Genomic DNA, 17,413 nt, shown 5'->3' with positions numbered 1-17,413 from the left:
TCTCAGACGTAGTTCTAACCTTATATCCCGACAACAAAGAAACTTTTTAAGTTTAATGAATGATGCACGTGCTATTTCAATGCGTGTCCTTATTTCTTTGGTTTGGTCTACATCTGATGTTATCCATGTTCCTAAGTATTTATAGTTATTAACACTCTCAATTGCAGTATCTTCAATAGTCAGTTGGATATTTGCATGTGCAGATTTAGTCATGATCATGCATTTAGTTTTCTTTAAATTTATCTTCAGTCCGTACTCATGACAGCATTCATTAAGGCGTTGCATTACGTTCTGTAAATCATTGTTGTTATCCTTCATTATTACTGTATCGTCTGCAAAACGTAAGTTATTCAAAACTTCTCCATTGATAGATATACCTTCTATTGAGTCTGAGAGCGCTTTTTGAAATACCGCTTCACTGTAGACATTGAAAAGTAGTGGGGACAGCACACAACCCTAGCAGTTTGATTCCAATATAAATTAGATATAATTTTCATATCACGATTGTCAATATTTTTGCTTTTTAATATATATACAAGCTTTTTATGTTGAACCTTATCAAATGCCTTTTCAAAGTCTACAAAACATAAGTACATGTTCTAATTCATGTCCATGCATCTCTGAGCCAGCACTTTCAAGCCGAACAAAGCATCTCTTGTACTCATACCATTTCTAAAGCCAAATTGTGTGTCACTAATTTCATATTCAAGAGTTTTAACAATTCTGCTGTGAATTATTTTCAAAAATGTTTTTAAGTGTGTGACTCATTAAAGCTATTGTTCTGTGATCTGAGCAAGTTGTTGCACTTGGCTTTTTGGGAATTGCTACAAAGGTCGATTGCAGCCATTGTCTGGGGATTGTGGCAGTCTGATATATTAGATTAAAGAGTTCTTGCAGTACAAATAAATAAATTGCAGTACAATAATTAAATTTTCCATAATTAAAATATACTTACATGACTTTTTTGAGGTGTAATTATTATGTTCTTCTTGACTAAAACAAATATAATGTACTTAGATTATATTAGGAGTAATTAGTCCAGTCGTCAGAGATTTGACCCCTAAAAGTCATACGAACAAACTAAATTTTGCTGAGAATATTAATTTTGGGACACCAAACAATATGCAAGTTTACAACTCTGTACGCCGTAGAAAAAATGTTTCAAAGCACTTTTTGTGTAGAACGAACCGTTCTCTCAGAAACAACGCTAGAAGCGACCGGCGATTTTGAATGTTAGTTACGCGCGTGAAATTAATTTTAAATGAAATTTGTATCAACTCGACGATAAAAAATTACATATCTTTTGATCAGAATGTCCTACCGACAAAAATCAAAATGAGTTTTAAAGATAAAGAGTGCAGCTTTCATATGGAATTTTTGTATTTTGCCGAAAATTAAGTCAGTTTTTATAAAGGTGTTAAATTAATAAACGTTACGCGATTATTCTCATTTTTTACGATTCTCATGAGATAATAAAATTTATTGTTATTTCCATTGTTAAAGTCTAATCTTCAAAACCTCCCAGATAGCATGCAAACTTAGAGCAAGTTTGATTTTTGTTTGATTCTAAATTGTTGCGTCAAATATGACGAGGCAAGTTTTCGACAATATTACTGCAATATTGTTAAGTTAAAGATGATGTTTGAAAACATTACTGCAAATCATTCGTGCGTACGCGCCATCTGTTGCAAGTTGCAAAGTGATCAAAGCAGTGGGCGAAGCAGACATTTTGTGTTTACCGTTTTTGACTGTTGTTGGTTGTTGCAGTGCTCACGTTTATTAATTTATTCTTTGAGTATTAATTACGATTTTTAGTGGAATATTACTATAACTACTAAGGTGAAGCTCACATCACAGATTTACAAACTTACATTGAAACGAAATAAAGAAGCATTAACAAAGTTGTTTTAGTTGTGAAATTGATTATTGTATACTTTTTGGTGGAATTTACATAAGTTTCATTTATAATGTTTGTAGCTTCTCTCGTATATTTACATACTATTTAAAAGTAGTCCATATATCTAATGTTATTCACTAGGTTTTATGCATCTAGTTGCCTGGACTCAAAAATTTACATGGGTATGAATATTGTAGTTAATTCAATTACCGAAACTATCTTTTTCTTCATATTTTATTAACACGGTTTACGTTATGTAGATATTTATATTTTTATTTATGCTTTTTACAGAAAAAAAAAATTCCTTTCAAGTAAGTATATATAAAAGGTGTAGTTTTTGCATTCTTCTTTGAAATTTGGAGGTTATGTAAAAAAATAAAGGTATAAAAGTTGTAGATTTTTTTATTCTCTACAACTTTTGCATTTAACATTTTTCTATAAAACCACAAGTTATGACTTTATACATAAAAAAACTGTTTTTCACCCCTAAAAACCACCCCAATATGACTTCCCCCAAGACTCAGGTGGTGGAAAATTGAGCCCTTATTTAACCTCATATTTACTAACGTTTTAGAGCCTCCATATCCTAAAGGTTCCTTTTTTTTTCATCTTAAAACCGGATCGACACTGGTCTAATAAGTTTATAACAATTTCACTTTTTTGTTTCAGAGCTGAAAGTCAAAGTCAAAAAGCTCCAGCTACGATTTTAGACTAAATTAAGTGACGTGTATGTATAGTAAATAATAAATAGTTATGAATAAAATTTGTATTTTAATTATTTTTTACAGGTTGTATTCAAGAATAAGTCATATGAACATTTACATATACAGTGATGAGTGTCTTACCACCCGGCTTTTTAACGTAAGAGATAGAAAACACAGTTACCTTGTGAAATAAAAAGAGATGAAACTCGTAGAGGTGAGAAATAATCGGAAAAACCTATAATTTATATTACATTACATTACCACTATCGATAGTCTCACACCTTTAGACGTTAGATTCGAGCTAAATCACCTCGGTCATAATTATTATGAGTAACGTCAAATGTGTGACGTATTTCCATTTTTTAATTTCGCATAAAGTAAAAACTGATTGACCACAACAAAGCAAAAATGTGAATAAAATAATTTAATTAATATTGATTATTTAATCTAAAGTTTTAAATTATTAACCAAGAATAATTTCTACTATGATTTCGGGAGGTTCATACACTCTTGTCACGGAATAATTATAAATCCTTCGTGGATTAGTGGTAAGAATTCGACATTGCAATACAGACATCGCAGACGATTAGAGTTCAAAACCCACATGTAGTTCTCTTTTTTTTTTTTAATAATTTGAAATTATGCAAAGATCGTTTTGCTTTGAATCACTAAACAAAAACTAAAGTTAAAACAAAAAATCTTATTGACAAAACAGTATCGTCGTACTTTCGAAAATAAAGTAAAAACTTTTAAAGAATGTTTAAATAAGTAAAAATTTTACAAAAATAAAAAAATATCCGTGGCCACTAATCAATCGATTAGGAAAAGTCGCACTGAGATATTCACTGACGATGCGAGAATTATGTGCAGGACAACCATCGTGTTGAAACCATATGGAATCGAAAGGTATTGGTAAACTACAAAGGGCTGGGACAATTTCATTTTGCAGAAGTTCCAAGTATTTCCGCCCAGTCAACATACCTTCTATAAAAAATGGACCAATGACATGATTCCCTATTATGCCTCCCCAAACATTTACTTTTCGAAGACGCTGGGTACGAGCGACATAAATCTGACGAGGATTTCCTCGAGATCAATACCTAGCATTGATTGAATTGTGACGGCCATGCAATGAAAACGTACATTCATCGGTGAACAAAACGTTCTCTAAAAAATGTTCATCTTGATGTGACATTTCCATTGCAGTTTGACAAAATTCTAAACGTCTATATTGATTCCCAGGGGAATTGTTCGTTGGATTTATGAAGTTTATAGGGACGGTATCGATGTCTTTACAAAATTTAACCTACTCTAAATCTTGGAATTCCACATTGTTCTCCGAGACGAGGTGTTGATTGGGTAGGATTTTGCTCAATACTTGCACAAATCAAAGTGTCCCTTAGTTCCAAATCTGGATTTACCTCCCTTCGTCTGCGAACTCCTCTTGGATCGAACACGGATCTAATCATGTTGTCTAATCATGTTGTCTGATAATCCATTCACATGCTAGACAACAATTTGCACTTTTTCCTCGACCGTTAAAATCCTTTTCACGAATTGTTTTTTCAATAAAAAGTTTCTGTTTACCGTAAAAAACACTTCTCGATGTGTTATTATTTGATAACTTGAAGGCTTGACGATTTGGTTAGCTATAAAGCAGGTAGCTGTTCGCGCGCATCCATTCCAATGTCGTCAATTGTTTTGAAAATCATTACCTGTACAGAGGAATTGATATTAACACTGAGAATTTAGTGATGGATTTGATATTAAACAGTCTTCAATGGATTCTTTTCCATTCACAATCGAAGACTGTAAAACTGGAATTGAATTTAAATTATTTTGTATTTCTATTTTATTACATTGGAATAAGAATAAATTGTAAATAATGAGTTTTTCGTAAACTTGTTATCTAATATGTATCATATTTTCTATTATTTTTGATTGAGTAAAACAAAAATTTTACCCTTGGTGTGAATTGAACCCCAGTCTTCTTATCAATAGACAACGTCTTTAACTATTACGCCAACTCCAACTACAACAATTGTTTTCGGACTGAACATACCTATTTAGTTTAGTCAAATATTTCAGTTGAGTTATTTTTATTATTAAATAAACTTAAAGATTTATAATTTAAAATCGCTACTAATTAATATTTTTTACTATAATATATCTTAATATATTTAATCATTTATTCTAACATCAGAAATTATTAAAATAAAATATTTTCGAGGTCATCCGTATAATTATGACTGAAGTCAAATAGACACGTCTAATAACTAGCCTTATCTCGTACTATCTCACAACTTAATCTGTCTTCTATCCTTTCCGCTATTTTGCCGGGTGGTAAGACACTCATCACCGTATATCTTCTCTTCACTACCTACATTCACGGTTTTACCGATAATCACCCTTAAAACATCGTGGAGGAAAATTATCAGACTATCAATTCAATGTAACAAAAATATAGCAAATTTGCCGTAACAAAACTGTAGCTACTATGTAAAAACAGATCGTATGCAAGTTTGTTATATCAACATTATATACTTTTTATAAAAAAAACTTCAAGCAAGTTTGTTGCACTGTAACATGAACATATAAAAAGTCTATAAATAAATAAAATCTTTATTTAAACGTCCATGCATTGTAACTAGCGAGTTTGATTTAAACTTGCCCCAAGTGTGTACAGTTAACATGGCAAACTTGAAGCAAACCATCTTTTTTGATATGTTTCAAGTCTGAATGGACTACCTAAGTTCTGACGTCGCAATGGTCGGAGATTTTAAAAACCTTTTCTAACAAATCTGTTTTACGTGTATGTCTCCCATAACAAGTTGAAAATATTGATTTTTTAATTGTTTAAAGAATAAATAAGGACTTTTAGTTATGAACATTCATTCTGTGCGATTGGTATTATTTGTTGTTCGTAAATTTGTAATGTAAGAATGTCAAAGGTATAAAGATATTTACTCTCAAAAGTTCATATTTTAAGGTTATGTTATGTTTTGTTTAAAACTTTGTTTTTTCTTTATTTCAAGGTATTTTATTGTTGTTTTTATCAGGGTTATTTCAGAATTAATCAATAAAGCATTGAATTTATTTACTAAGTTAAAAAATATTTAAATTAATGTTTTATTCTTTTTTATGTGCCAGTAATTTTATTCCATAAAAAGACTTAAGATATTCGTTTGTACTTAATAAGGACTGTATTTTAAGAGGTGAATAAGGATTGTTATTTTATTATTACATCCATCTAATTAATAAAATAGTGGTGCCGGTTCGGTATGCGGTCTACCGTCTAATATGCGATTTACGGCAGTTTAGCTGATTCGGAATGCGGTCCTCGTATTTCTCAAATAGGTACAAAAACAAGAAGAAACCATTACAAACTCATTACTGGTCAATTAGGAAAGCAAAAACAAATTAGGGAAATTATGACAAACTTATTACTGGTCAATTAGGTTGTGCTAATATCAAAACCTTTAATGACCTATTTTGGTATAAAATGAGCTCCAAAATGAATATTGATTTATTTGCAAACAAAATGTTTCTAAAAGAGTTTTATAAAACTGTCATTTCGAGCGAAGCAGAGGCAGTAGCATTTCTACGAGCGAACGGTTTATTACAAAATGTTGAAGACGCTGGGCCGTGCCACCAATGTGGGGCAGAAATGGAAGAAAAGCGGAAACGAGATCAGGGTGGTGTATATAGACCAGTTCTCCGCTGTCCAAGGAGAGGATGCCAGACAACAAGATCAGTTAGGCATGGCAACCGTTTTTTTATTTCACCGACTTAAATGGAGAAAGTAACTACAAGTTAACTTTATGTTAAATTTTTGAATTGATGTTCTTGTTTATTTTGGAATTCGATTTTGACACAGTAATGAAATTAACGGGGAGAGGAAGAGAAGCTATATGCCACTGGTACAACATGTGTCGAGAAGTCTGTTCCTCTGTGATGTCAGTGAATCGCCGTGGACAGCTTCAAAATACGGAATATGACCCAATCCAAATTGACGAAGCGAGATTTGCGGGCAGAAGGAAGTACAACAGGACGCCGAACGTGGGTCTTCGGATTAAAGATTAAAGAGGAGGTCCGATATTTTCATGTTGAGCGAAAAGACAGACCACCGTAGTTCCCATCATACAAAGGGAAGTTGAAGGTGGGTCAGTAATTTACTCGGACGAATGGCCAGCATACGGCAATTTGCACCAATTGGGCTAAGTGAACTCAACCGTTAACCACCTACCACCAGGAAAATTATGGAACCACATAGGAATAGAAAGATCCTGTTTGGAGGGTAAAATTACGATTTTGGAGAAAATGAGAGGTGTTCCTGACAGTACTTTGCAGTCCCATTTGGATTAAGTTGCGTAGAAAGTTCTACGAAGAAATCTAGAAGATAAGTTTATATATATATATATATATATATATATATATATATATATATATATATATATATATATATATATATATATATATATATATATATATATAGACAACGAGAAAATCAAGACTATAGAGATAGAGGACAAAACTTTAGGAGAGAGTACACAAGAAGAGAATTTGTCCCGAGGAGAGAAAACGAAAGTAGAGACAACGGAAGAGTAAATTATGAACAAAGAAATCGGCAATGGAACGAAAACAGATATCGAGAGAACCAGAATAGAAACAACACTCGCACATATCAGGAAAACCGAAATAATAATAGAACGAATGAACCGGAAAATCGCGGAAACCGATACGGGTCCGAGAGACCAAGAGAAAATAGAAGAGCGGTCAACAACACACACATAGAGGAATATGAGGATGAGAGACAAAGCGACAGAAATAGAAGCGAACAAGAACAGCAAGCGTCTTTTTCACGAAGGCGCTCACTAAAGACAAAGAAACAAACAGGAATTTTTTGTCACCCGAAGGAATTTATTAAATTGGCAGAAAATAAGGACAAAATAAGTGGAGCAAATCTGAAATTTGTAGATGGTTTTATCAACGAGACACCGATTAAAATTATGATTGATACTGGATCGGAAATGACACTGATCAACAGAAAACTAATAGAGGAAGTTAATTTAACGAATTTGATCTACAAAATACCACGGGTAAATTTGGTGGGTGCAAATAAACGGACATTTTCAACGATAAATGAGGGAATACGAGTGAAAGTACGATTGGATAAGAAATTTTATGCACTACAATGTGTTGTGATGCCAAACATGTCGCATGATATGATCGTAGGAGTGGATGAATTGGCAGAAAACATGTGGTGATAGATTTCAAAAATAAAACGATGAAAATCACAGAGGAAAAAGAAGAAGAACAGGACAGGCAGGAAAATGAACATGGGAAAAAGAAAATTGATAATTCGGAAAAAGAACAAACAGTGGAAATGAATTTGGCAACGAAGCGAGGACAAAGAAGAAAAGGAAGAAAACTTAAGAAAAGGATAAAGGAAGTCACTACCGGAGATTCCTCAAAAGAAGGGATAAGCCCCGAAGAAGAAAAAGAAATAGTGTCAACAAAGGAAAATGAAAAGGATATGATTGAAACAGTGGTATTTAAGGAAGAGATTGATGAAAAAGAGGAGGAAAAATGTGCGATAAATGTGTCAAGAATCTGAGGAAAAAGAAAGAAAATTGATATGTGGAGAAGAAAAAGAAAATGAGGTGAGTCTGATGTTAAAAGAACACGAAACTTTTATAAATGAGGAAAACAGAGTGGCAAAAAAGCACCAACATTCTTTTGAGGTTAAAAACTTGGGAAACTTTCAATCGAAGACGTACCCGATCCCATATAAATATCGACAACAGGTGAAAGAAGAAATTAAAAAAATGTTGAAAGACTATTCTTTTTTGTTTTTGCATAGAGAAAAATCCCTAAATAATTCAGTAATTTTTATCGTATGCAAAGGCGGGGATTTGTTATGTTTCTTCTTTCCCAACCAAAGAAAAATAAATAAAAAGATCCATCGAAATAAAATTTCAAGATATCAATATAGACAAATTGTATATAGTAATTTAAGATAAGATTTAGTGTAGATAAGAATAGAAATTTGTTTGGCAAACGACCGTTTTTCCGTTGCAAACAAAATTATAAAAAAACCTTTGTTTAGAATTAGAAGACATTTTACCTGAAGTTAATATCTTCATTGTTTGTAGAGTCGAGTATTAAATGACCATATTCTAATCTTTTGAAATATGTATAAATGATGTATTGAAAAAAACCAATTTTAAAGTAAGCTATTTAGTTTTCTCTGAAACCGAAATTAGGCTTTTCCAATATCATAGTAAACACAATTTAAGCTTTTTGATTGGACGGTCGTTTTTAAATGGGAATTTGGGAGTCGATGATGAGACAGGAGAAGTCAGTCATATTTTGGTCATCGAAAGGAAACAGTCGTGTGTCTCAAGATAGGGTGTAGTTCGTGAGTTTGGATACCGGCGTAACGAAAAGAAGTGAATAGTTTGAAGAAGGAGATAACAAGTAGATTAAAAGAGGTCCTTGTATCTACCGTGGGCATTTTTATAAAGTATATGTGAAAGTATTCTTACGGCATCAAGTTGACAAAAGGAGGTCCTGGTGTCATAAATAAGTAGCGGAGTTTGGAGAAGTGAATCAGGTGTTTTTTGTGTAGTTTGCAGGAGGTTTGCAGAGACGTAAAGAAGGAGCCGAGGTGCCAAAAAAGGGAGATCACATCTTTGAGGAGACTGGACTTTTCTGGGTATGTTCCAACATACAACTCAAGAAGAAAATAAACTGTAAGTGTTTGTACAATTGAATTTTATATCTGTGAAGGATCGTTTCGACATCATGGTCATTAGAATTCAAATTTAAGAATTGAGGTTTTGTTAGGCTAATCAAAAGTTTAAAGTTTTGTGGTTTCTTTTTTTAAGTAAAGAAAATTTTAAGTAAAATTGGTTTTTCACGTAATATAAATGTATGTAGCTTTATAATCTTATTATCATAATAATTTGATTTATTTTCTTGTATGCTGATTGATAAGATAACGACAAAATTTAATAATTGTTTTATTCGTTCATATAAAATAAAGAAACGGAAATCTTTGTAATATAATATATTTGTATTATTATCCTTTCTTCTCTATCCCGATAAAAGACAACTAGAAAATCTTTTGAATCCATCGAACACAGGTAATATAAGAATTATTTTACTTTTGATAACAGATAAGCTATAATTTTTTTATTGGCTCAATAAACTAAGTTTGAACTCAAAATAAACAATCATAACAATATATATATATATATATATATATATATATATATATATATATATATATATATATATAAATATAGAATTTTAGTGAGTGTCTCAACAGCATTTAATGATAGGTGACGTTCCCCGCATATCGAAATTTCGGTAGACCGCATACCGAACTGGCACCAAAATGGTTATGTGCTTTGCTCCAAGCTGTAAACATTACAGTAAACAAAAAACATGCAGGTTTTTTGTATTCGCTTCTAAAATTTCAGAAGTGATAAATCAGACAGAAGTGTACCTAACCTTAAAATATGAACTTTGACAGTAAATATCTTAATACTTTGATATTCTTAACTCACAAATTCACGAACAACAAATAATACCAATCGCACAGAATGAATGTTCATAACCAAAAGTTCTTATTTATTCTTTAAACAAATAAAAATGTCAACATTTTCAACTTCTTATGGGGGATATACAGTAAAACAGATTTTTATGGAAAGGGTTTCTAAGCTTTGCCCATTGTGACGTCAGACTTAGGTAGTCCGGGGCTATAGCATGAAATTTCGGTTTTGGCATCAAATGTGAGGCAATTGAAATATGCCCAAAAAATGCAGAATTTAAGCTTTTACATTACAAACGATCGTACGTCACGGGAACTGCCTCCACGAGGGTGTTGGGTGGAATGTTTAGCTGACATGTAGATTCGAAAAACGTACTTGTGTCATTGAGAAGAAGCAGTTTTAAACATTTTAGATCGTTGTACAGATTCTGGGTAAATTAATTTTTTCCATTCCGCCCCTTTACGATGAAGGTTTTAGGGGAAAGCTGGGGATAGGACTGGTAAAATAATTTGCATTTTTTTTTGGGGTCCCAAAATTATTATCCTCGGGAAAATTCAGCTTGTTCGTATGATTTTTAGAGTTTAGTGGCTTTTTCGTCTCTGACAACTGGCGTAAATATACAAATAAGTATTTAAACTAACAATAAAACCAATTGCACAGAGAAATCATTAAGTAACTGTTAAAGCAGTAAAAATGTTAAAGACGACTCTATTGAAGACAATGAAATTAGCTTATTAGATGGAAATCCTGTTGATGTTGACGAAAATTTTCAAATTATTGACAATGAAAACGATGTATAATTAATATTATATTTTAATTTTATTATATTTTTCAATGAAAATTAATTATATATATATATATATATATATATATATATATATATATATATATATATATATATATATATATATATATATATATATATATATACTTAATGTATTTCACTGTAATAAAACATTCAATAATATAGTCACCACGTATATTAAAAGAAAAATTACATTATTATAGCATTGTAAAAAATTAATTTTAATTGTTTTAATTATAATATGTCTATATAAAAATAATTAGAAATACCTTTTTTTTAATAAATTGTACGTAATATTTGTATTGAATTAATTTTTTTAAATTTAAACAAATATTTCTACGTGCCGCACGCCTGTATCGCCGCAACCGCTGTACACACTTAGCGGTAGACTGCTCGAAAGGCATATTCGAAATATTTGGGTCCACGTTTTTAGCAAGATAGAAAAAAATTATCCTTGTCAAAATATTCTAACTTGTACTCGACGGTTTAAAGATTATAAAGCTATTTGTAGAATTGCAATTCATTTAGTAGTTTTTTAGAAAAAAAATCCCAAAAATCACTAATTAATGCATTTTTTCAACAAAAAAATGCAAATAACTCGAAAAGGAAGCATTTTTCGAAAAATTATCAAGAGAGAAAAAGTGTTTATTTTGATGAGATACACATAAAAAAATTAATTCCGAAGCAATTCGGAGAAATTGCTTTTTTGTATTAGTTATTTGTTAATAACAATTGCCGGCCTACTTGTAAAAATTAAAAAAAAATACATTTCATCTTAACGTAACGTAAAAAGACGTACCACAGAATGGGTGTAACATTCGCCTACGTAGATAATAGCAAACAACAGTTCTACAAAACTTATATATAAGCATTTAAAAACATTTAAAACATGACTTACTAAATCAAACAATAAGGAGCACTGAAAGATACTTAGTCCTTGTTTTAAAATAGTTCATTTCGTTTTTATTAAACAACTCCAAAATCACTATTAGTTCGGCACCTTTCTGTATACATGGAACGGATGATAGATTTGTTAACAATGTTAAGTTGAGAAATCAAAGATTTAGCCTAACTTTGCATCATCACAACTTTTTACATGTTACATATTTCTCTAACAGCTGCATGTAAATAGAAAGTTTGAACTTATTATGACAATTTACTATTGAAAAAAATGGAAAAACTCACTTTTTTATTGTGCTGACAAGCAATAAACAAATAGCTCTCGGCTACTATATAATTACATTACAATTATTAATGAAAGTACTAAAGAAATAATAAAAAAATGCTTATCTGATACCTTTCTTCTGAATTAGACAGTTCATTCTCAGAAAAGTCTACAGCTTCTCCCACAAATTCTAATTCCTCGACTTCATCTTTTATTTCAGATTGTTCAACTTTTGGCTGAACAGAAAATTGAAAATCTATAGCTTTTCCCTTGAAATTGTTGTCCAAAGTAGAAACATCATTATCAGAAAGTTCAGTTTTTACTGTTTTGGATAATAAACTCGCATCATCGGTTGTTGCCATATTATATTTCTTTTATCATAAATAATACACAGTACAGTATAGTATAGCTAAAAATCAACTGATGTGTATTTTCAACTCAAAACATTTTAATATATGAATATTAATAAAATATATTTCCATCTTAATAGTCATTCAGATCTCCCATTCTACTGTACCCCAGAGCTATAACGGTATAACCAAACCTGTAATTTCTAAATTATTAACAACTATTAATATGCAAATTTATGTAATTTTTACGGTATTGTCAAATATATCTAAGTATAGGTTATTTACATTAATTCATTCCACTAAACTCCAACTTTTCTATTATATTTTATTAGTGGAGCGCCTGGGGGTTTTCATCTCGGATTAGAGTTATAGTGAATAAATTAATATGATCGATGTGGGATATTGTTTTTAAAACTATAAATTGCAATGTTTACCCAAAATTTTTTTGTGCACTCTATTTTTTTATTGTTTAAACAAATTATTATAAAAAATTAATGTTTGACCATATATTTTCACTTTACAACAGTATTTTTTTATTTATATGTTAAATCTTACCTGAGTAGACATATAGGAACATTTTTCAAAGATACCTGTGTATAAAAATAGCAGTAGGGATCTCGAACAGGTAGAAAAACGTGAAAGGGAGAGCGGAGCGACAGCTGCTATGTACAATGGAATTTCTCGGCCAGTTTAATTATAAATAAAACGTACTCTATTGTGTACATTTAAAAAAATAAGGTAATTAATTACGAGTAATGAAAAGAAAAAAAAATTATTAGTACAAAATCTGTTTATTTAAATATATTACAGTGTTGTCTACATCAAATATTTTCTTCTAGTTCATCTATCTGTATAAAAGGTGAAGTATTGGAACAACTATTTCCGCTGCACTGTAAATATTCTACACTGCAGTATAAACCACTTTTTCGGCATCCACATCCCTTTTTGCAATTACAAAATAACATTTGCAATAAATTATCCGGAGCAGGTAATTGATTCATTGTTATTGGGATGTACATGTTATTGGAATACTTCCATCCCCAATTTTCAATAACTACGTCATTTCCTAGCCATATCTGAATTTGTAGGTATACTCGTTTTCATCGTTCTTGGCGTGTGCCTGAAATAAGCTACTACGGAATTTTTAATATTTGTCTCTCTCTGATACACAGATGCGTAATTCAATTGTGAGAGTCACGTTCGTCATGGTAAAGTGCGATGAGAAGGGAATGAAGAGACCACTCACGTCTCCCAGTATTGTAGCAATAGCACCGATGCGTTTGGCCGATACGGTGTCGGTGATAAGTTCGACCTCTTTACGAATACAGATAGCTGGCAGTGACGTGTTTTTTTAACATGTTACCCTGATCTGTGCAGGTTTGAAGTAGCTGATGAAATAATTTTTATAAGTAAACAGTTTTAGTTAATTAATAGTTTGAGCTCTTACTGTGTGGAATTCCATTACATAAAATAATACTCTCGACACCTTAAAAATTGCAGTTTATTATAAATTAACTCTCTCTCTTCCGATACCCATTGCAATAATGACTTGTGGCATTGTTCTTGAATGAGCTGGCTAATAGGTTTATAATTGTAGCAATTACCATTGATATTTTATGTTGTTTTAGTCGATTTTAGTCAGTCATTGTTGGAATTTGATCCGAACAGTTTTACTTATTATTTTTTGTTGTGAATAACTAATTGTTCTATTTATTAAAAAAAATGCCGGGAAAAACGATAACAGGAGAAATGCGACAATGTGTAGTTCATTTATTGGAGTATTTTAAAAAAGAAAAAGAAAACAACGGACCTTTGCTTTCGTTATCATCGGTACATGAAAGAGTAGCGGACGCTTTGAAAATCAGTCTTCGTACAGCGACAAGAATAAAGAGTGAATACAAGACAGGGGCAGCTCTTACTACACCAGAAGAGTCACGTAATGTACAAAAAAAAAGACTAATGATGTCAGCGATACTATAAAAGGAGAGATTAGAAATGTACTGTATGGCATGAAAGCAAAAGGAGAGCACGTTACAATTAAAGTTCTAAATACACAATTAAGAAACAAGCATCTCTATGACGGTTCTGATACAAGTTTGTGGCGTCTTATGAAAAATTGTGGGTTTTCATACAAACTAGAAAATAGTAGACGAGTGCTATGTGAGAAACCATATATTGTCTCCAAACGACTGTATTTTTTGAGGCATTATATGAGAAATTTTTTAAGTCCAAGCCCACTTCAGTTCGTTTTTTTAGATGAAACATGGATATTCCTAAAAGGGGCATATAAACGTAGGTACTTGGCAAGATGACTGTGTGAAAAGCATCAGAAAAAGACACGAAAATACAGGTAAACGCTTTGTTGTTTTACATGCCGGAAGTAGGCAAGGATTTGTTAAAGATGCTGGATTACTGTTTTCTACGAAATCGAAGAGTGCAGACTATCATGAGTCTATGGATAAAGGGTCTTTTAAAAAGTGGGTCTCCGAAAAGCTGATACCAATGTTGGAGGAACCATCTCTAATTATTATGGATAATGCCTCATACCATAGCTCTTTAATAGAAAAGTTACCGAATGCCAGTTGGAAAAAATCGGACTTACAATAATGGTTAGGAGCGAAAAAAATAATTTTTGACGACGATTCGGGCAAGACAGAGCTTTTGAGTCTTTGTCGCCAGAATAAACCACAAAATACCAGGTACGTTACAGACGAGCTACTCCAAGAACATGGGCATCAGGTTTTGAGATTGCCTCCATATCACTGTCAATATAATCCGATTGAGTTGGTCTGGGGCATTTCTAAACAATACTATGATCGTCATATTGGAGAACATGGACGTGGAGATGAAACAGTGAAAAAAGTTTGGGGCGATGCATTAGCTGAGGCAACACCTGCAGTGTGGGCGAGTTATGTTAACCATACTGAAAAATTAATTCAGGACGACTGGGCAAAAATGGTCACATATGATGAAAATGAAAGTAGGATTATCATCGATTTGGCGGAAGATTCCAATGATGAAGACAGTTCCAGTGAAGACGCTGACTGCTTAGCTAATTAATCAAGGTCAGTACGTTGTAACAGTTCAGAATTCGCTACAGTGCTTAAAACTTAAAAAATCTGTATAATTTTTTAATTAAAGTGGGTTAAATAATTAACACTTTTTTGGGTATATTTCAAAATCCTTTTAAAATGTACTTTTCGTTATATCCTGTCCTATTGTACTGCAAGCTAGAAAAATACTTCTTCGCAATTTATACGTATATTCCGTTATTAGAAATTTAATGAAAAATAATTTATAATTTTCTTTTATAACTATTATTTCGTTTGAGATGCTACATTTTGCTCCGCCACTGGAGGAGGTAAACGAATCGAGCTTAGACAAGGAAAGACAGATGAAACAACTTATTGCAAGTGTTTTTACACGCACACGCCAAGAACGATGAAAACGATTATACACTCTTTTAAGGTGTTCAAACGCTGCATCAGTTGTTGGAAGCAGTGATGACAAAAGAACACTCGTATTTTGGCTGTTGCTTTTATGAAAGAATTGAACCTCAATGTACTTAAATCATGAGTTTTAGACGGAGCGTCATATAAACTCAAAATACGTGCTACACCTGCTTGCAATATATTGTTGGGGTCTTCATTGATATTTTTAAATACTTTTACGCAGAAGATCTTTTTATTGAAAAACGCAGAAGTAGTGTCAAAACCCGTAAAGGCATGTAAAAAAAGAATATGTTCTTTACAATTTGGTAAAGATTTTTCTAAACATTTCGATGAAAATATCTTCTGTTGAACTTTACCACGGGATGGTTTTAGAAAATATATTTCATGATCTTTATCTACCAATGCCGTTAATATCACTAAGACATCGATACCTTCTGAAACTATAACAACATCTTTTGATTCCAAATTCATTGCCGTCTCAACAATTAGTTTGTCGGCATCGCTTTCCGCTTGGCATGTAAAAATATTGTTGTCAGCTAATTTAATTCTCAACATTTCTATCAAGCGAATTTTATTTTTACTGTTTGTTAAAAATTTATCTTGAGCAATTTTTAAACGCATATGTTCATCAAATTCAATATCTGCACATTTATTTTTTAATGCGCGACGATTCCGTTCGGCTGATTTAATACTATCTTTTTTATACCCATCAAATACCACGTACGTGTTACTATTATAATTATTTTTTAAATATCTTACATAATGGTCACATATCATTGCAAACGTTTCATTTAATTGCCATTTACAACGATGTAGTAACATGCCTCCGTCAATAACATAATAGAGATTTTCTACACTTTTTAAATTAATAGAATTTTCAGGAAATAATTCGTAAAATCGTGGTTTTTTTTTGTTTTTCTCAGTTCACCATCTTCAAATACAGCAAGTGGATATGGTGCCAATTCGTAATTCATATAATTTTTAAGTTCTTCGTCGGTTTTTTCTAAAACACAAATACGTTGAAACAGCAGTAATGGGGCAACAGGAATAACCTCGTCATGAATTTTAATTTTGCTATTTTTCGCCAATAGAGAATTCATTTTATTTTTCCTTGATAATTTTAATTCTGATACTTTGATACTATAACACACAAGATAAGTCAACGTGCATGTTCTTGCATCTCTCTCGCATACCTGTGACGTAAGCCCGAGACACATTAATGATGCCAAGTTAAATGCTCTATCTGTGTTCATGTTACCTATGTTGCTATGTTGAGTTTGCTATCCTGTGTGCTTCAAAACATAGTGAATGATATTTTTATTTATTCATTGATGTAGTAAAGACTTTTTATATTATATTGTTGTATAAATTTTGTGGTGAAAACATTCAGTTTACTGTGTTAATATCACCTAATTTGTTTATCGTACGCAACTTCCTCTCGACTACCTGTAGCTACTTTATAAAGAAGACAATATAAAGAA

General features: G+C 31.8%; 1 protein-coding gene across 1 annotated transcript in view; it reads right to left on the bottom strand.

The window, feature by feature from the left end:
• Positions 1-12,492, bottom strand: part of LOC140436538 (uncharacterized) — a 55,350-nt gene extending 42,858 nt beyond the window's left edge. Inside the window, exons 1-2 of the mRNA XM_072525438.1 lie at positions 12,263-12,492; positions 956-993 (exon numbers count right to left, since the gene is read on the bottom strand). Coding sequence (XP_072381539.1) covers positions 956-993; positions 12,263-12,492 — 268 coding nt within the window. The remainder of the gene's footprint in view (positions 1-955; positions 994-12,262) is intronic.
• Between the last annotated feature and the right edge of the window lie 4,921 nt (positions 12,493-17,413).

This window comes from Diabrotica undecimpunctata, chromosome 1 (assembly GCF_040954645.1).
Source record: "Diabrotica undecimpunctata isolate CICGRU chromosome 1, icDiaUnde3, whole genome shotgun sequence".
Lineage (NCBI taxonomy): Eukaryota > Metazoa > Arthropoda > Insecta > Coleoptera > Chrysomelidae > Diabrotica > Diabrotica undecimpunctata.
The sequence above is the reverse complement of the archived record's forward strand: the minus strand, read 5'-3'. Positions and strand labels throughout refer to the sequence as shown.